This window comes from Drosophila obscura, unplaced genomic scaffold (assembly GCF_018151105.1).
Source record: "Drosophila obscura isolate BZ-5 IFL unplaced genomic scaffold, ASM1815110v1 contig_97, whole genome shotgun sequence".
Lineage (NCBI taxonomy): Eukaryota > Metazoa > Arthropoda > Insecta > Diptera > Drosophilidae > Drosophila > Drosophila obscura.
Window position 1 is genome coordinate 1,319,704 of NW_024542891.1, and position 21,248 is coordinate 1,340,951.

At 45.9% G+C, this 21,248-nt stretch overlaps 1 protein-coding gene across 1 annotated transcript; it reads right to left on the reverse strand.

The window, feature by feature from the left end:
* Positions 1-326: 326 nt before the first annotated feature.
* LOC111066284 (frizzled-3) lies at positions 327-19,238 on the reverse strand. The gene is made up of 2 exons (XM_022354763.2): positions 18,474-19,238; positions 327-2,412 (listed from the first exon to the last, which is right to left on the reverse strand). Exons 1-2 carry the CDS (start codon positions 18,702-18,704, stop codon positions 631-633), a joined length of 2,013 nt encoding a protein of 670 aa, XP_022210455.2. The 5' UTR covers positions 18,705-19,238; the 3' UTR covers positions 327-630.
* Between the last annotated feature and the right edge of the window lie 2,010 nt (positions 19,239-21,248).

Here is a 21,248-nt window from a genome sequence, read left to right on the forward strand (position 1 = left end):
CAGACTCGTGAGAATTGCAAGAGGCACAGAGTGGCATTGGGGATTTGATTCCACTGATCTCTGGAAGGTATCATAAAGCCGTATAGGGAGAATGTGCGAGGGGATACCCAGGCCTGGGCTCTGGGTGACACTACCAAGCAGCAACATCTGGAGACAATGGATGAAGCTGCTTGTTTTTTCTTATAGTTGGGGTTATTACAGGGTAGCAGTTCTACAGCGATCAACCAATCCCTGGCCATTTGTTAGCAACGAAAACAATCTGCCATTTCTCATTTAAATATTATAATTCACAATTTATTCACACTTTTAATTAAATTAATGTTCCTTAAAAACTAATTAATTACCAAGAAAAAAAAACATATACAAATAAAAAAAAAAAAGGATAAATAGAATTAAAATTCCTCTATTTACACAGGACTTAGAAAATACTTAAAAAACTATTCAAAATGGGGGGGGGGTCTGCGGAAGGAGAGTGTTCTGGCTCTTAAGATCTATTAACACATTTCAATTGATTATTTTTTGTTTAATTATTAATTTTTGTATTATATGGGGAGGGGAGATCGTGGATCATGCATCATGAATCATGTATCCAGATCATGGATCAGGCTTGAAGCCAGCGCCAGTCGCTCCTTAGACACGCGACTGATTGGGATTGTAGACGGGAACATTGTGGAAACTAATTCCCGCATAGAGCGGAGCCGTGGCCCCGCCTCCGCCTCCACCACCGCCTACGAAACCTCCGATGCCGGCGATGCCTCCGCTGGCAAGCATCGATTTACCGCTGGTGTACAGATGCTTCTTGGGCAGAACGTATCCGCCGCCGCCGCCGCCGCCGCCTCCCATGGCATTGGCGTGATGGGCATTCGCAGCCCCCGCCCCCACCACCGCCGCCGACTTGCTCTGGGCCATCAGCGAGGAGGTGGGCGTACCGCCGGCCACCAGGCGACTGCGATAGCTCTCGCAGGTCTTGCGGGACCACACCCACATGCCGGTGAGTGTGCCACCGGCCAGCTGGAAGAAGATCCGCACCAGCGCCGGCCAGGCGGTGAGGGAATCCGGCGAGGCGCAATCCTCGGGCGTCGAGCAGCTGGGCACGGGATCGCCGAAGCGCTCGCAGAGGGCGGCCACCACGCCCGCCGCCGTGGGCACGAAGAAGAGCAGCGAGAAGATGACGAACCGCTTCCGGATCTGGCCGAAGCGGTGGTGGGCCAGCGTGGGCTGCAGCTGCTGCTGCAACGAGTGCAGGGAGCGGGAGGCGCGCAGCGTAAAGTAGAGACCCAGGAGGAGCAGCACCAGGGCGGGCAGCTCCACGAATCCGGGGGCCGAGCACATGCCCGTCAGCTCGCTGGGACGGACACGCTCCAGGAGCAGGGCCGCGATCGGCGGCACCAGTGGCGGCACCCAGGCCAGCACATGGAACAGACCGGAGCGCTTCTCGAGCGCCTCGCTCGACCACTTCTTGTGCGAGGAGAGGTAGAAGCAGAGGGCGAAGATCAGCCACCAGCTGGCGGCGCACAGGCTCAGGTACGAGGTGGTGATGTACGAGGCCAGGCAGGGCGGCGTCAGCTGGCAGACGGGACGCAGCCGCAGCCCCTGCGACTCCTGCAGCTGTGCCAGACTGCGGGCCTGGTTGTGGAACACGATCCGCTCCAGGTAGCACACGCTGAACAGGTTGTAGCACAGGCAGAGGAAGAGCACGGGGCGCTCCGGGTAGCCGAATCGCGTCGGCTCCGCCCAGAATGTGACCAGTGCGAAGAGCGTGAGGACAAAGCACACGGCGGACAGGCCCAGGATCAGGCTCTCCGTTAGCTTCTTCTGCTGCGTGGTGTGGTAGGCGTCCCTTTGGCATTGGGGCAGGCACTCCTCCGGATTCAGGTGACTGCCGCTGAAGTTCTGCGGACAGATGATGGCGGCCAAGCTGCCGCCGCCACCACCAGCAGCACCAGCTCCTCCTCCACCGCCGTTGCCACCAGCCAGCGGTCCACCCGTCTTCCAGGACATCCAAAAGCGAGACATGTGCTGCTGCTGCTGTTGCGGATGCTGCTGCTGCAACTGTTGCTGCTGCTGCTGCTGCTGTTGCAATTGTGGATCCTGGGCGGGTGCGAGCTCAGATGCGGCCGGACTGGCCGTTGGCGGCGCATGGGCACCCTCCTGGTCCTGGGGTATCTGCATGCACAGCTCGTGCTTCTCCGGCTGCGGCAGACTGTCGCAGCTGAGGAACGACGGCCACAGCTGCATCAGCTCCGGACCGGCATTGGCGTCGCATTCGCCCTTCACCGTCTCGCAGAGGGACTTGCAGGCGGTCACGGGCCGTGGCACATCCGGCGTGCAGAGCGGAAACAGCGCCGAGCAGAGCAGAAATCGCGCCCGTCGCGAACAGCCCGACTCGATCAAAGGCAGCAGCTTGGCAATCTGCAAGCAAACAAAAACGAATGCAGCAATTAATAAATGAATCTAAGATGAAAGATTTAATATACTTGGATTTATTCAATATATGTACATATCTATATATTTTAATTGGAATGATGATGCTCTGCTGCAGTTCGCAGTAGAGTCACTGCAGAGTCACCGCCTGTTTAAAGTCTGGCATTCGATCATTACGAATCATACCATGTTTTACATTCGACATTCAGTGCTCTCCGCCCTATAAAACCTACACACAGGAGTACGAGGAAACATGAGCGCGGGAAATCACTAGCATTATACGATTTGCAATTTGCAATTGGCCATTTTCCACTAATGCTAATATCAGACATTAGACCGAGCTAAACAAACTGCAATTGTTGTGCTGAATTATCTGGTGTGTTGTGGCTATTGTTAATGTTGCTCGATGGCTTGATGGCTTCATGGCTTCATGGCGGCGAAACAACAAAGAGCCAAGCGCCACACAACAGACACACAAGTCCACAACTGTTTGACTAAGTTTTTATGGCATTTTTATTAGATAAAATTATAGACAACGCAAACAAAAGTTCGCGCCGCACAACAGAAACTACAAAAGCCACGAAAGGTGGGGCCGGCCAAGTGTGAAAAGGAAAAACGGCTGAAGGAATGGGAATGGGAATGAGATGGGATCGGGGATCGGGGATCGGGGTATCGCTTTGTTTAGAGATCATTTGTTTTTGCTTAGTTTAACTAGAGGCGTACTATAGTCTTAGGTATAGGTATATAATATATATATTATAGGTATATAATTCACGTGTACTGCTGCTGCTGCTTCCTTAACTTTACTTTACTTTGGTTTTTGTTTTTGTTTTGCTTATCGAATTCGAGCAGCAAATTTCGATCTAATTATTTTGGCGGCATTGTTTTATGTTGCAATTCCATCCATATAAATGGCATAATTAATTAATGTTAATTAATAAAACGTTGTATACCATATGATTATAATTTCGATATACGTACATACATATGTACTATATACTTGTGTACATGTGGCATTTTTTGTAGAGGTCTTCATCCATTTTTATATGGAAAATCTTTGCACCAAAAATTCTTCTTTGTAGAAATATTAGAAAATCGTTTCATTACAAAGTACGAGTATTCCGGTTTTTCCTCTGCTGTGAAAAAGGTTTCATGTTTCTGGTTTCTTGTTTGTTTGTTGTTCGTCTATGCCTTTGATCATTATGATGTGTGTGAGTGAATGTTTGGTGTGAAAACTTGCGTCAGATTTCACACATACAGAAAAAAAAAGTGAAGAAAAACGTTTCAAAAGGCATCCCGCGTCGGACGTGAACGTGGACGTCCATTCCATTACCATTTGCAGCTGTTGTCGATGGCAATTAATTGTCAATTACTGGCCATGCAATCTAATAACATCAAATGAAGCCAGATTCCATTCGACTTTGATGCGAAATTAATCCATGGAAAATCCAAGTCAGAGCAAAAAACACAAACCAAGTCAGACACAGACACTGGACAGGCCAGGCCACGCCAGGCCCATTGTCCATCAGAAGAGCCCCCCGACCGGACGACGACAATGATGACGATGACGAACCAGACGCATCAACATTTATGAGTTTGTAGAATTTTAGACAAGTCCGGGGCAACAAAAAAAACCAAAAAAAAAAAACAAGGGACAGGATAGCGCAGGAACAGCCAGGTTTTGGGGGGGCCCAGAGACAGAAAAAAAAAATAACTGCATGAAATTATTGAGAAACGTTTTCTCAGGAAAGAGTTCCAATGTTCTGGCTACAGGAATACACTGAAATAAATTTCGATATTACTTATATTTGAGCAATCCAAACCATTTCGGAATATTATTGGCATGGATCAAGCATTTGTTGATTGCTTTGGGAATGAGAAACAGACTGGATGATCAGGCCATCAGAAATTTCTGGTCGTGTAGCAGCATTCTGATATCGCTCCAGTGACTCCCAGAGCGGGAATTTGACATGGATTTGATGGGCTGCCGCTTGGACAGGCCAACTCGTTCTTGGCTTTTGATATGGTGGGGCTAACAGTAACCGAATTGTTATTGCTGTTTCCACTGTTGCTGCTGCGGCTGCGGCTGCTGCTGCTGCTGCTGATGTTGGTTGTATAATTAAGCTACATTAGGCCCCGACCAGACAAAAGGCCGAAAGCGGCCCAGACGGAGGAGCGACTGGAGGAGGAGAAGGAGGAGTAGAGCATAGGGATGGATGGGAATGGTGGACGGGGGCAGACGGCAGCAGAAGAGAAGAGAAGAAGAGAACCGCCGGGCATCTCGAATGAAGCATTAGACACGCGATTTCCAATTTTGTGTAGCTTTTGTTTCTCCTCCTCTCCCGTTCCGTCTCACCTCTCTACACACTCTTCACTACTCGTACTTCGATGAAAAATAGCTTCGGGCAATAATAATTTAATGATGCAGCAACAACAACAGTAAAAAGCACACAGCAAGTGAACCTCCTCATCATCATCAACATCATCAGCAGCAGCAGCAGCAAAAGCATAGCATCATCATCGCCAAGCAAAAACAAACAAAACAAAAAACAAAGTAGAAAATACAAAGAGAGAAAAATGCAAGGCACTTTATGGAGACCTCTCGAACTGGAAATACCCTGTGTAATGGCTCAACTGGAAAAATACTCAGTTATATTGTATTCAGTGGATTCTGATAAATAGTCTATAATAATGTTTCCACGGAATTGTTTATTTTTTCGGTTTGACCAGAGCTTATATAGCCCGCACCAAGGGTAATGCCTGCATATGTATGTATATGTAAATATGTAGCTACGCAAGAGAGCAGCGAAGTGAGGGAGAGAAGATTACAGGAGCGAAAGCTCCTGCTGCTATAAGGTGAGGTTAATGTAAGAAGGAGCTCTGCCTCGCCCCACACATATTAATGCAGATCAGAAGAACTGTATTGGAGAGAGAGGTGGCGAGAGAGAGAGAGAGAGAAAGCGTTAAGCAGGGAGAGAGCGAAAGCAAGGGCTTGACGAGTGTCTAAAATGTATTATTAATGCAAAAGAGCAGTGCTTGGTCATCATCATCATCATCACCATACACTTCTCGCAGTTCCATCCTCCAGTCACACCCCCAAGCCGATCTCTTCACCCCCTCCCCACCTCTGCAGTCCGCGCATCGAATGCAATCTGCAACGCTTTGAGCATTTATGTTGTCGTGCTCCTTCCACTCGCAGTGCCATGGCCAATCCATGCCTCTGCTGTGGCGGCGGCGGCTGCGGCTGCGCTGCTGTCATTTTTTCGGCCATGCAAAAGCCCAAACCAAACCGAAGACCAAAGTTGGCAATTCGCCGCGGCTCGCCGTACCGTACCGTCCGACAGTCTATTCGTTCACCCGACACCAAAAGACAAATTCGTTTTGGTCTCCAGCAAAAGAAATTATTGTTATTACAGACAGTAACAAAGTCGGTAATTTGAAAGGTTTTGAACATCGGTGGGGGGTCATATACATACATATGTACCAACATATATGTATACATGTATATTGTATTGTATTGAGATACGTACATATCCTATATGCTACACGTGTACAAATCTCTATCCAATGCCTTCAGCTTTCTGCCTAAGACTTTTCCATGTGCAATTTAAAAAGCAGAATATTTATCCCATACTAAATGAATGATATAAGGAAAACTATATGCTTTATCGCAGTTGTAGTTCTTTGAGTGTATTACTGCTATTTACACTTGCTTCAAACAATGTGGGCTTGGAGCTTTGGTGAGGCTTTCGAAGAATCATGAAGTGAGCGCACGTTTTGTGTCATCGGGCGCTCTGCTTGAAAAGTTCTGCTTAATTTACTTAAAACCCAAAACAAAAACAAAAATTATAATGAACAGTTTCTGCTTCGCTCCACCGATCGCCTGGAGCTCTTTGCCGAGTTTCGTTTTTTTTTGTTTGTGAAGTCGCGCAGACTTGCGGCAATTTCTTTTAAAATTTTGTTGGATTTTTTTTTCGTGTCTTTAGGCTCGCAGCAGCGTGTTTCACACTTTTTTCGGATGAAGACCAAAAAAAAAAATTTTATTTTGTTCCATTTGAGCGGGACCTGGGTCTGGCTCTGGTGGCTCTGGTGGCCGTCCTCGTGTTCACAATTCAATTACAAGACCAACAACAATGTCAGAGTTGACACCTCTCCCAAAAACCGAACGAAAAACGTGAGCTTAATGATTTTTCAATTTTGATTAATGATTTTGAAGCGTATGCAATGGCAACAAAACGAAACGAAAGGAAAGGAAGGGACGGTACGGGCCGGCGGTCAGACTTTGTCGCGCGGCACTTTTGACTTTGAATATTTTTGAAAGGAATGGAATGGAGAACTCCTAAACAGCTGCCGCCACACTCGGAAACTATCCAGCTATCCGGCTGCGATATCTTTGACTTTCATTAGTGCCACACAACCTTGTGGGCAGCTCCTTCTCCGTCTCCCTAATCCGCCGAGTAAAACCAGATGGAAACGCCACTCAACTCAATTCTCGATTTGAGTCCGTTGCTCAGACTCAGACTGCGACGCTGGCTCTGGCTGTATCGTGTGTTCATTCATTAACAACGCTTAATGCCCAAGAGATCCAACAGATCCTCCGCTGCAGTTGTTGTCGTCTGTGCATTTCCACCACACCCATAGGCCCAGCAGGGCCGATGGCCCATGGACACTTAATGCGTTCAGACATCTGCATAATCTAGGTAATGGATTAATTTATAATTTTCTACGCCTGCAGAGCCCAACCCAGCCCAGCCCGGACCAGGGCATCGACTGTGTGCCCACTTTGTATGGCATACAAATTATGCGCTTAAGCCCAAGCCCCAACGGCTCTTCCAATGGGAATGGTAATGCTAAGCTAAATATCGATGAATGCAATTTGTTATGCGATCTCAAATAATACTGGAGTTATTCAATGCGCGATTTAAACAATTTAGAACTGAATCGTACGAGCAGTAGCCAATTGGACAGCCTGTTCTATCGCCTATTGATAGGTTTCGATGCATGCCAGCGATAATTCCATTAACAGTTGTTGGCATTAAAAATTCAGCCCGAAAGACCTTTGAGAAGAGAAGAGAAGATTGGGAGGAACTTCTCCCATCGCTTTTAATTCCGCAGAGCAGAATGGTTCGGCAATACTTTCATCTCTCAACGCGCGCCACTACACGCCTCGTACACACTAGGCCGTGATAGCGACTCCACTCGGGCTATCCTGCATCTCTGGGAGGCATCTAGGCGGCACGCTTCACATTGGATTCGGATTCGGTTTTGGTTTTGGTTTGTGGCTGAGGCTGAGGCGGCGGCTCCCAAAACAATTTGCCGGCTGTCAGAGTGACAAGTGTTGCAAAATGCCGCAACGCTGCGCCGCACCTAAGAGACGAAACCATATACATATTCGTATGTACATATATACGGCGGATAGATGGATAGATGGCCCGGCACGGCACGGCCACTCTTGGCCACACCACTTGGCGTAGCTCAAAGTCAAGTTTTGGCCAGCAGCGGAGCAACTCGCCTCGAGCCGGCAACGATTCATCTTTTTTTCCAGCCCGTTGCGTCTCGCTTGCGGTTCCACCACTCTACGAGTACGAGAGTCGCCTGATTTTAGTGTGCAAAATATCAGAGAGGCTAAAGCTATGCGTATCCGGTTCGAATACGGCTTTGGGACACATTTTTGATCCTGGAGAGTGGTGAACTGCGCTCGGTTTTTAGCTGCCTGCTGGGACACACGCGGGAGAGGAGGCGTAAGGGCATGCATTCGTCGGTCAGCTGCTACCCTCGCCCATTCCCATTCCCATTCCCATGCCCCCCAGAGACAGATGTGCGTGTGTGTGTGGGTTTGTTTATTCGGCTTTCGTGCATTGTGGTACTTTATTTGATTTGCGCTTTATTTGATTTAGTTGCCGTTTGGCGCTGACGCTCTCCGCTCTTCGACTCCGGCTCGTAGCCCGTCGCTGATTCGAATTGACAGCTGTGCACGAATGCTGTTTGGTGGGGCGGGGGGAGTGGAGATCGGGTGGGGGGCCCGGCTGTCGTCGTTGTCGGCTCAACATCAAAGACAATTGATTTAATTTGCTACGAAAGAGCGCTTGCAATTAGCGAGCGGACCAAAACAAAAATTGTATTTCTATATTTCTTTGGGCTGGGAGTTTACTCGTCTGTATATTTGTTTTATTTGCTGAGATTGTTGTCTCAATCGCCGGCACACGGATCGCGATCGCTGACTTGATATTGGCAGTAATTTGCATAATTAAGACGATGCCCGGACCCCCGGACCACCTACCCTCCCTTTCCTTTTCTTTCCTTTCGTTCCGTTTGGTCCGATGACAACGATGGGTATGCGGATGATAAATCGGCAAGAAAGCGGCTTCCATGACATCATAGATGCAAAGGCTAGCATTTTGCCATCCTAATTAGCGCCCTCTGAAGCTCTGATAAGACACAGATGTAGCTACAGATACAGAAACCGAAACGTAAAACAAAAAACGGAAAGAGCGACACAGATGAAGAGATTGAGATCGTGCTGAAGCTGTTGCTGTGGCTGTAGGAGATCAATTCAAATGGTAGAGATCGCCGCCGGTCCGACTGCATTTTTGCAGTGCCATGAATCGCTGACAGAACTGTCAACTCGCCAGCGCTGGCAATGCCGACGACATACGACTGTCGTCTCACAATTAATTGACATTTTGACTGGCGACGATTGTCATTCAAAGGCAAACGAGGAGCAGCAAAGCTCCAGTCGCAAGAGCAACAGGCACACACAATCCAAAGCTCCAGCCGCAGTCGCAGCCCCAGTTACAGTGCCAGCCAGCCCCAGCCCCAGCCTCAGCCCGATCCAAGCGGAATGCACCAAAGCACCAGGCAGATGGATGCCGCCGCCGCGCACAACATCAAGAGCTAGGAATCGATTCTCTGGCATTCTCTCGCTGTGTATACAGTGCGGGTCACAGCAAAATAAACGATCAGAGAAGAAAGGTAATTTCTGACCTCAGATCCTCCTTTGAAATGTAAGCAAATAGAAATATAGTTTTTAGTTCCACGTGATATTTAGGGGTTCATTTATTTAGGATCCTTCCGCACTATATGTATATTTAATATCCGATACTCAGTTTTCATACTGTGGATTAGTTTCCATCGAGTGATTGCTTCTAAATCGTTGTCCCCAAGTGTTTCGGCTCCTGCAGCTCTCTCTCTCTCTCAAGTTAGATAATCTCTGACAGAAATCTTCGGTGCAGTCACCCGTTCAAGGGACGAAGAACTTTACGGCGGCATAAAACTGAAACTGAGAACTGAGAACTGAACTGAACGGCCGAGTACATTGCCGGTTCAATTGGTCTTTTGCCTTAGAGTATCGTATCGTATCGTATCGGGGCTTAGTGGCTGCTGCGACTGCGACTGGGGCCTGGCACTGGCACGCTACAGTTACCCAGACAATTGGGACATGTTTTGGGGACTGGTTTGCCGCGGCAGCCAGGCCGGACTCACTGTGGCTCACTGACAGCCCCATGCCATTGTATGGATGTATGGTGCCCCTGTGGACAGGCGGACAGGCGGACAGACGGCCAGTGGAACGTTGGACCAGCACGGGAGTCCACGGAGTAATATATGCTCTGCCGTCTCCATTGCTGACATTTTGTCAGGCGGGATTACCAAAATGAGGCTGCCGTTTCGAGTTCTACACGCAACTTACAACCCAAATTATGCCACTGGCTGGATCAACTTTATCCCACTGTCATGTAAAGCAACGATGGGGCAATGCAGCGGCATTGGGATTGGGGTATTCGTATTTCGTATTCGTGTATACGGTTTGGCGGGGGGACAGCGGTTAGGTAAGGTACGGAGTGAGAGCAATTCACGCGAGCGCAGGCGCGCAGTTCAATTAACTTAATTGCCATGTAATTACGCGCTGCAGCAGCAGCAGCAGCAACAACTGCAACAGGCAGCAAGTTCAACGTCATCTTGCAACATCCTGCCTCCTGCCTTCCTGCCTTCTGCCTACTGCTGTGTATCGAAGTCACAAATACCCTTGAGTTGGGCCACTATTCCTACACTGATCTACTTTAAATGGTCCCACTCATTTCATTTTTTTTCAATATTGATGAAATTGAATGTCAGTGACCATAAAATCCCTAAAATACACTCAAAATATTCCATGCTTCCTTTTCCATCTGCCAGTTACTTTGGGCATGAGGTAATGCTAGTTTTTGGTTGGATTCTGTCCATCAGTCCGTCCGGCAATTATAAACTAATTGGCAGCGAACACTCTATGAAAAGCGAGGGTATTCCCCACGGCATACAATCTGCGAATGTCCCGCCCCACGGCCCTCTCTCTCTGCGTGATGCAAGCGTCTGCTCAAATTTGTTAGAGTCTCCGCAGAAAATGTACCACAGAAAAAAAAACAAAAGACTTAAGACACAAACCTGTGGCTGTGGCGGCTGCGGCTGTCGTTTCTTTTTTTTCGAATTTTTTTTCTGAGTACGAGGCTGGGGCTTCGACATTCCTCTCTGTGCATGTGCCTGTGCCAGTGCCAGTGCTAGTCCTGCCCTGCTGATTCTTCTGCCTGCTTCTTTAACTGTTGCCGTTCTTCACAAAAGCTGCTGGATAACACGGTACCCTTTTCGCCGAAGATTTTGTTGGCTTTGTTGGTTTAAGGACGAGTGTTCGTCGTAGCTTGCCCAAGTGTTGCTGCAAAAAGCAACGGTGAGAAACGTGTCGTGTAGCAGCAGGTTTGCCTCTCTCTCTCTATCTCTCTCTCTTGCTCATCCCCGCTTGCCTTCTCTGCTCCTCACCACGCTTCCCCTTTGCACTGTTCTCTTCTTCTGACTGGATTGGCATTTGAAAAACGTTGCCGCATTTTTTGCGTGGTTTGGGCTTGCACATGACGAAGAAAAAGCAGCAGAGAAGGAGGAGTAGGAGGAGAGGCCAGTGTAAGATGCCGTGGTAGGAAGAGCAGAGCAGGAAAAGAAGTAGGAGCAGGCAGGCAGGCAGCGGAATGATCACAGGGAGCGAAATCCAGCAGAGGAGAGCAGAGCAGAGCCTCCGACGATGACGACCCGACCACGACAGTGGAATGAACTAATTGTTGTTGCACCGGAATCGCGCTTTGAGGATTCAGAATGACTTTTTGTGTGCTTGTGTGTGTGTGTGTTGACTTTTGGTTTTGTTTTTTCCCCTTGGCAGCTTTTGTTTTGTTTCTTGTTTTTCTTGGATGTCAAATTGTTTTCGTCAGCATTGCAGCTCCTTTTGACCCCATCATTATAGAGAGAGAGAGACACACAGAGAGAGAGAGAAGAGATATGGATGGATTCCAGTGAAACGACAAAAATATATAACCGAAAAATAACAAGCGACCTTTTTTTCGGAGTTATGTTCAGCGCATTCCCATATGTTCCGTCCCACTGTCCAACCGTCCCTCGCATTACTATCTCTCTCTCTCTCTTCCACTCTCCCGTCTCTGGCAGTCGTTTGTAGCTGCCGCAGCAGCAACAGACTTCAAAGTTCGTCTGTTGAAGTTCCATCTGGTCTGTCTCCACTCTTCCTCCTCCTTCTCCCCGCTGAGGATGGAGGGTTTTACAATTTGGTTTTAGCTAGATTCGGAACGGGAATAGATTAGAGCTAAATATTGATCTCAGGATTCTGCAAACAAAATTCTTCTCACTATGAGTTTTTTGGCTATAAAAATAGAATCAAATTTTTACACTCTCATGCCATGACTTGGGCAAGTCTCTCTCTCTCTCTCTCTCTCATCCGCGTGGGCACTTCGCACGTTCGGCTTTGGTTCTGGCCACACACTGTAGAGGGTATCACCGCGGCTAGCCGAATTTTATGTTCTTGTGCTCTTTGTGACATTATCACTGCTAATTCGTTTCAACTGCCGCCCTTATGGATTTCCCATTGCTGCTGCTGTTGTTGTTATTGTTTTAGGCTTTGCCATAATTACAATGCAAACATTCGCCCTCTCTCCCTCTCTCTCTCTCTTTACGTAAGCCAGGTAGCAGCCCAACAACAACTTGAACGTGTCTCCGGTGCTTGGCATTTTTTTTCCAGCGTCAACCTTTGATGAGCTTTTGGGTTACTTTTCTTATCAGAAATGCCGTTGCGGATTAACTTTGGATGATAATGTGTGCGAGTGTGTGTCTGCAAGTGTGTGTGTGTATTTCTTTACGCCGAAGAATATCACAACAAATTTTATGATTTCTTTTACTGACAGCACAACCCCCAATGCAAACACATTAGGTATTTTTTTTATTTATCAGGAATGGAAAGGAAGAGAACACATTAACAGAAAACGCGTATAGCCAGTCACTTTAGACTATTTGAATACCCCTTCAATAGATATCTATGTACATACATATGTACATCCATGTGCATAATGAAATACCATTTGAAATCAAATCAATGGAAAAAGCAATGCTATTATTCTCACTAGATCTCTAATACATAACACTTCCCCCAAAAAGTCTACCACTAAAAATCATCCAAATATCATTAATTCATTCCCATATAGTTTTGTCTCTATATTATTGTTTTTAAATGCTTAAAAATACACAAATTTTCTTAATGATCAAATAATTTGCATAAATTATACGCAAAAGAACATTGAAATCAGAAAAAAATCAAATTTGTCGATCACTTTTGGTATTTATAATACCATATTTTCTTTTAATATGATCTTCTATAACAAAAATGATGTGTGAACAGTTCTTCCAAAATATCTGACCCACAATAGCAATTAACTAAAACTGTTATTGAGAATCTCAGTGGATTCAACAATAGCTGAACTTGTCTGAGTATTCAGATAGCAATGGAATAGTGTGGAATATTAAAAGCGCAACTCAAGACATAAATAAATCCACTAAAAGTCGATGAACACACACCAAAATACCCGCTACATACCCTGTACTAAGATATCGAGTACAAAAAACTATGCAATAATATTTCCCTTTTTTTTATTTTGGCGGTAATTTCTTTAATCAAATGCTGATAGATATACATGCATACATACATACATAGATAGATAGTGAGATATAGGATTGATATGAGGTTAAGTCATGCATTCTGTAGGTCCGTGGGGGACTTTGGCTAGCGATAAGCCCCAAAGGCAATTGCCATAAAAACGAAACGAAAATAAAGAAACAAAACTAAGTTTTACGACATTCCTTTGGATCCCGAAACCCAAAAGTTTTCTTGTGCTTTGGTTAATTGTTATCATACACCCCGCCACCCCCTCTCTTTCGATGCCCATCGCTCTCTCTCTCTCACTCTGTTGTATTTCTCTCTTTCACTGGAGAACTGGTTGCTGAAGCAATCTTAATGGGTTCTGATTTTCAAAATCAAACAATTTTATTGTCGCCATCGTCGGTCGGTCGTTCGGTCGGTCGTTCGTTTGTTGGTTCGTTCGTTGCTGTGGCTGCTTTATGGCTGCCATCTATGTGTGTCTGTATGTATGTATGCGGACCCGCGGCCTTGTCTTCTGATGTTGTTTTTGGGTGCAGTGGGGTCTGGGGTATGGGGAGACAGAGCCCCACAGGTGAGAGCCGGAGCTTGTGGCTGGGGCTTTCGGGCTAATGCCTTGCTCAAATATTTACAATTACTTTACATAAAATGCCAAGCCGTTTTGTCATCTGCCGAAACTAAAACCGAGTCGTCCGAGTAAAACGAGACCCATTCAAAGCAGAGGGTATACTAAACTAGTCGGACAGTTTGACGCACGTTCAAATAGCAGTCTGGACACTTGAAGGAAATGCAAACAACGACATGTGTCCGTTCGCTTATGGGGGCGAATAACGTGGCAATAATCAATGATTCATTATTCATGAATAATGAATTATGATTCATGGGCGCATATTCCCTATTATTTTTTTTAAAAATTTCTCTCAGTTTTTTTTTGTTGATTGTTGAAATAGTCAGTCAGCCCCATCTGTCATGTTTAGGGGCAGAAATCTTCAAAGCCCTGACGTTTTGTTGACTTGATGGGGACCACGAATATTTTCTTTATCTGGACAGGAGGGTCGGTGGGAGATAGTATGACACAAACAAACCCAAAAACCCAATGGCAGGGGGTAGAGAGGAGCTTTGGGAGACAGCAAATAAATACGAAAATCAACAGGGAGATTTTTGGTTTTTTTTTTTTTGGTGTCTGAAATGTCCAAGAACCAAGAGAGTCAAATGCATTTCTCTTGCAGTTTATCTTTTGTCTGTTTTTGTCTGTGTGCTGTCTGTTTATTTGTTTTCCTGTCTGTCTATCTGTCTGTCTCCCTATCTGTCTCTCTATCTGTACATATGAGTATATGTATGTATGTATGTATGTATCTGCCTGTTTGTCGAGTGGGGGCGCGTTGCGATCAAGTGCCGACAAAGTGCTCGTCAAGCGACAATTACAAGCAAATTAATTGAAAGTGCGCCCCCACTGGGGGGGATGATGATGATGTCCGTTCCGCTGTAGATAACACCATCCATCAATGCAGCAGAGCCTCCCAGCAACAAAACAAAAACCATTATTTAATTGGAAATAATTATAAAGAGAATGATCATACATACATCAACGCGAGGGGTTAAATTTTGCATGGCATACAGTGGATGATAGACAAGTATGAGTATATATGTTTAGTAGTTTTAGAAGAGTTAGCAGAAAGTTAGCTTGGGGGAGCGCACACACACACACACACACACTGCACAGGTGTTTGAGCATCTAAACGGATATTAGATGTTATCGTTGAAATCCGATATGTAAGAATAACTTATCTGAAGTGCGTAATTGATGAGTAATTGGGGCAATAATGGAAAGAAGGCATATTGACTGACGATTTAAAAGGGTTTTAGCAAACAATAATCATATATGATATATATATATATGTATATTATACACTCGTTTCCTTGCTTAAATATCTGATAATCAGCATGCCGTTATGAAATTAAGTTGTTGCTTAATTAATATTAATTCGTTTCATTTCAAGCTCAGTTCTTGGATATATGCATGTACCATATGGGCTGTCTCGCTCAGTCCTCTGATCTTCTTCTCTATATGGTAAGTACTATTTGGTATATTTCTTGGCAGACTTTCCTCATATCCTCCTCCCTATGACGATGCTCTTTTGATGCTTTCGTTATGTAAACCCATCTCCGAATTTGATTGTTGTTTCTGCCGCTGTTGCTGCTGCTGCTGCTGCTTTTGTTGTTGCTTTTTATTGCCGCTTGATGTTGCTGCCTCTTTTGATTTTCTTTTGTATAGTTTTTCTGCCTTTGATCTGTTTTACGTGCTTCCGATTCAATTTGTTCGATGTTTGGTGTGGGGTAGTGGAAGGGGATGGGCAGGGCAGGGGGAGGGGTTGATTCAGGGGTGCGCTGCTTTCGTTTTTATTGCCACTTGAGGCATGTACGTCTCTCTCCACTAAACAACGAGAAAATTGAGGCAAACGGACAATGCATTTTCAGATCGAACGATGCGATGATGGTTTTCGGGTAGAGGGTGAGTGGGCATGGGCGTGGGCGTGGCAATCGCCCCACAAAAAGTAGCAACAAAAATCTAATATGGAGAGACTAAAACAAAACAAAGCAACAGAAAAGTTGCAACTAGAAAGGAAGCATAGAGTTTCGGCCTAGAGCCGAGACTTTGCATACCCTAGAGCCATTCGTAGCGATAAAACTGTTGAGGCTAGGGAACACACAGAGATCTTGCATTTAGTAGGGACCCAAATATGTCGTTTGTGTGGGCATTTCTATCATACCCATAGAAAGGGTATGGGAACAAAGAGATTAAGTGAGGGTGATGGAGATGGAGAGAGAGGGCGCACTGCAGCAAAGAGATAAAGAGTCAAATTCAGTCTCTGCGCTTATCTTTCGTATGGTGCCCCCGACCACCCTCCCTCACCCATTCTACATTTCTTTAGCTGCGACTGGCGGCTCTGCTGCACTTAGGCATAGCATACAGCACCATCGCCATCGACATTTGCCTGCTCTCTCCCAAATGCAGGCATGGACATGAAATGCAAGATCTACCCGAAAGGTGTTAATGGACTCACACCACACACACACACAAGAACACAAGCACAAAGAGGCACACAAGAACAGGCACACGAACACGCACAGCCACAGCCTCTCTTCGATCTCCAGCCCCCTCCCACTCTCACTGTCTCACTAAGCTAGGCTCGAGTTTGAACACATTTCTCTTTCACTCTTCAGCGACGGCGGCAGCCTCTTTCTTCTCCAACGTTTCTTTCATTCTTTGTTTTTTTCTTCTTTTCTTTTCTTTGTCGCCGCACAATCGCACAGGTCGCCCCTGGGGATTGTTGTTGCTTTTCAGATTTCCACTAAATGGTTCGCTCTCTCACACACTCTCTCTCTCTCTCTTGCGGGCACTCTATGGCGGGCTACTCAGCGATTTTCATGGGCCATTTTCATGGTAAATTATGGACGAAGACGACCTGAAAATGTTTAAGCTCCTCTGATCTGATCGTATTTTCTAGGGTATCAAAGGGTAGATTCGAACACTGTAAGGCTCAGCGGGTTGGAAGTATCATTCTTATTGGATCAATAGATAAATACATAACTTGCATTATTGATCAATATTTTATGTTTTGTTTTGTTTTTTTTTTGGTTACAGTTACAGGGTATCAACCAAATGAGCACGTGCGCTGCTCTCTCTCTCTCGTTCTCTCTTTTATCATTTTATTTGGAACATGCAAAGACGGCAGCGGCGCTGATAGCTGCATATGGTTCTCTTTCTCCCGGTCCCTGTCCCTGTCCCTCGCTCTATCAATCGCTCTACTATCGGTCTCGCTCTCTCTTTTAATTGAAAAGCAATTAAATGTCGCTTCTTTGACTCTTTCTGAGTGATAACTGTGCTTGTGCCGCCCCTGGTCCCTGTCACTATGTATGTGTGTGTGTTGTTGTTTCCACTTTTATCTAGATACCGAGCACCGCCGTAGTTGGAATCGAAGTCAGAGCCAGAGTCGAAGCCATGCCTTCTTTTGTCTTTTTCCCTAGAGCGTTGCTAATGGAAATGAAACCCCCCGAAAAAGAAAAATACAATCAGAGCAGCGGGAGGGCGTACACCATACAGGGGTAGCAGTAGAAGGCAGGGTTCTCCACAGACCGATAGCAAAAACAAAAAAAAAAAACAAAAAACAACAAAAAAGATCTATTGTAGATCTGTGTAAAAAAGTATTCAGAACTAAATATTAACAGATTGGAATGCTCGTGGTTTTCAGCATACATTTCCACAGTCCCCCTCATATGTATCTATTGTGACCCTGAATAAATGCTTCAATACGAGTACCACATACTGATAGGAAATAAGAATATAACTACATTTAAAAGTGGGTGTAGAAACTCTGGAATAGATGCACATAAAGGAAAGTATCTTCCTCCACTGACTTTAGTACCCCCAAAGTGTCTGCTAATTATTTGTTTTATATTTTTGAAAGTATTACGAGTATTGTTTACTTGTTACTTTGTGCTTATCTGAGAGCGAATATGAAATACATATAGTAAAAGAAAACAAACACAGAAAAAGTGTTGGGGTGGTGGCAGTGGGCAGGGGCAGGGGCTAGTGGGGAGAGTCGCGTCGCACTTTGATGAGCTGCCGCCGCCACAGCTCTAACCCCAACCCAACCCAACCCAACCCAACCCGCTCTGCCATTCACAATTTCGTACATTTCGCAAGAGTTTGTGACTTTTCAACCGTTTGCCCGTCCCCGTCTCTGCTGTGTTCATTTCATGGTGTTTTTTGTTTTTTTCTCCTCTCCGCTTCGTGGATGCCCTTTCAGCACACCAATCGGCTGACTATGGGATACACCTGCGCTCTCACAGCGAAGTTGGAACGATCGGTGAGGGTATGTAAGGCTTCGGGTAACCGAAATTAGCCTTTCTTGCTGGTTTTGTTGGGCTTTCGCACGTAAGCGACGAGAATTATTTTTATGGGCCACACAAAAGCCGCTGCCAGAGCTTATCAACGGCGTGGGATCGAGAGTCTGGGATGGTGATGGGGGTTGGGGGTTGGGGCATGGGGCATGGGGCATGGATGGGACGTGCCTGTGTTTCCATTGCTTACCTGTAGCTCAGCCTCCAGCTGATTGGTGTGACCAGCCAGATTGGGCAGTGCGGTCATATTGTAGCCGAGGCCCTGGCAAGCCGACACGGCTATTCGCTGGCACTGTAATCCACTCGAGTGGTGATGATGGTGGCCCACCACTTGGCCGTGTCCATCGAGGCTGGCGCTTCCACCGATTCCCAGCCAGATGCTCTGCAGGATCAGGCCCAGGGCCGTTGCACGAGCCAACATATCTTCTTGGTTATCGTTTGGGTCGCGGGGGGCAGGGTTAGGTTAGGTTAGGGGTATTGTATGGGGCTGTCACTCCGACACGAGAGAGGTTCTCGGGGTCTCAGGGTCAAACGGGCTTCATTGCGGAACAGTTGGAAATATATTACATATATGTACACTCGCGAAGAAGCACGGGAAAAAAATTGAACAACTAAAATTCCACAAAAGACTATAAATTTATATGGACTCCAAGTTCCTTTAGATCAGTTCCAGAAACTGTTTTGATTTCGAAACGAATCGCGGCACAGAACGATGCCGGTATGTAAAGACTATATATTCGAGGATAGTTTTTTTGTGTGTTAAATATCAACGAAAATTCGACAACATCTTCGTTGTTTCCATTTTGCAGTCTTTTCTCCCGATTGTGGCGGTTGTTGATGTATTTCAATTTGGATATTTTTGTGGGAAATATTTACGAAACTACACTTCAGAGCTCCGTCGACACTATCTGTTGTTGCCCTGTCCGCGGCACGCTCATTCATTCCACATTTGGGGGGCGGCAAGGCCGTTTCATTCAAATAGGCCGACTGCGAATGTTGCTCGGCAACAAACGCGTGTTGCTGGCAAAAAAACAAGGTATGGTCCACACGTAAAGCCTCCACATAAACACAGCGCATGCAGTGCATAGCTCACCCTCTGTTCAACATTCCCAGACTCATGGCATATAGGCATCCAAGGTGAGGTGCGGCTCTTATAGCATACCGTTTATGCTGCTGGTGGTTTCGCCTCGCTGTCCATACCTTTCCATGGGCCAAAGGTTCGATCAAACCAGAACTCGCTGCAAGTGTGCTGCCAAGTATGTTGCGGACTCATGTTCCTAAGACATGTTGTGTATCAGAAGCATCGAACATGTTCGTTGGATTGCTGAACCAGTTTTCTTCGCTTGGAACATGTTCGATGGAGTTGCTTACCGTTTTTATAACATTTAAATTCTAGTAGATAAAAATATTTAAAATTACAAAATTTATTAAAAAAAAAAAACCCCTATATAGGAAATAAAAAGGAAAACAATATTCGTTTTATTAGTTAGATCACCCACTGTGCATCGTCCCATAAAGAAGATCGTGAATTCCCAAAAAAGGCCTTACAGGTTGATACCGTTTTCAGAGGGACATATGTACAACCTACCATTCCTTATGTACATACATACATATATGTAAATAAATCCCAAGTGGTAGCTGGCTATATTGCTGAAACTTTAACCTGGGAATCCACACATCAAGATGATCAGTGGCATGATCCCCCTCGGTAGACAGGTGTTGTCTGCTCTTAATGCAAACAATCCCATTCGTTTGTTTATTTTAATTTCGTCTGGGAAAGCACTGGATCTCTTTTATTTTTTTGGGGCTTGCAGTGTTTTTCAATAATCAATTAACAGACATATGGAACCCGATCCATACCTATGGTATGTTCTTTCGTCGCCTGGTAGGCGCGTCATATCATAAACACAACAACAATCCAAGCATTATGTCTGCTTAAATTTCTCGAAGAGCTGCCCAGGGCCAGCATCACATTTTCACGGCTCAGTTTCGAATTTTGGTGTGGGAAATTTTACAATGGATTTTTGGGTTTTAGTCAGAAATCTCGCATGGTACTTTTTTACGGTAACAATGTCTGTAAAGCCTATTGGGACCCATAGAGCCTACATATGGATGTATCTTTGCTGATCCATCAGATCGGATGTCAAGAACTCGGTTGAGGATTAGGAGTCGCTTCCTTTCAAGATGGATATGTGGCCCAGCCAGCAATCGGTTTGAATCTTGCAGAACTGTTTGCCTCCAAGGTCTATAAATGAAAGGTATATTAATTAAGCGCTTTTCTAAACGCAAGTCCTCTCCTGCCCCCACAATCTTTGTGTCATCGCTAAAATGGAAGCAAGAAGCAGAAAATGGAGCAGCTAAAAGATGCACCGGATGATTAACGGTCTAGGATTATTACCAATATTAATTCATCGGCACTGCCCAACCTTTTGTGTACACACTTTGTTCTCTGTACGTGCAAGTGTGGTGGGGAAATTCGATCGGCGAACCAACGGCAGCGGCCAACCAACCGCAACAGCTAGGGCCCAGAGTTGGGGCCAGGGTGCCAGTGTGCGCAGGGGCGGTGCGGGGTGGTGTGGTGTGGTAAATGCAATTGAACACGGCGACCACCACACGTTGCAGTTGCAGTTGCAGCGACTTTGACTTGGACGGGCGGCAAATGTCGGCAATCTTTGATGTGTGCTTTGATTTCCGGCAGCGAGATAAGATTTTTTTTTTTCCTCTGCCTTCTCCTGCTCCAACTCCAAGTTTTGCTGCCACTCCTGCTCCTGTGCCGCCTCATTCTCATTCTTCTTGCTCTCATTCTTTTTGCCGTCTGCTCCTTGCCTTTGGCTCTCTCCTCCTCCTCTCTGTTGCATTTTTGATGCAGAGAAATTTGCTGAAAATCAAAAAAAGAATTGCAGTAAATTATGAAAGGAAGATGTTAGATGGCCCCCCCACCTGTTTCCCCCTCCCACTCACTCTG

What these genes read in the sequence shown, in the direction of transcription:
- LOC111066284 (XM_022354763.2), bottom strand. Translation starts at nt 18,704, where the DNA reads ATGTTGGCTCGTGCAACGGCCCTGGGCCTGATCCTGCAGAGCATCTGG. An exon ending in AGCTGGAGGCTGAGCTACAG is followed by an intron (nt 2,413 to 18,473) that starts GTAAGCAATGGA and finishes GTTTGCTTGCAG; the next exon opens with ATTGCCAAGCTGCTGCCTTT.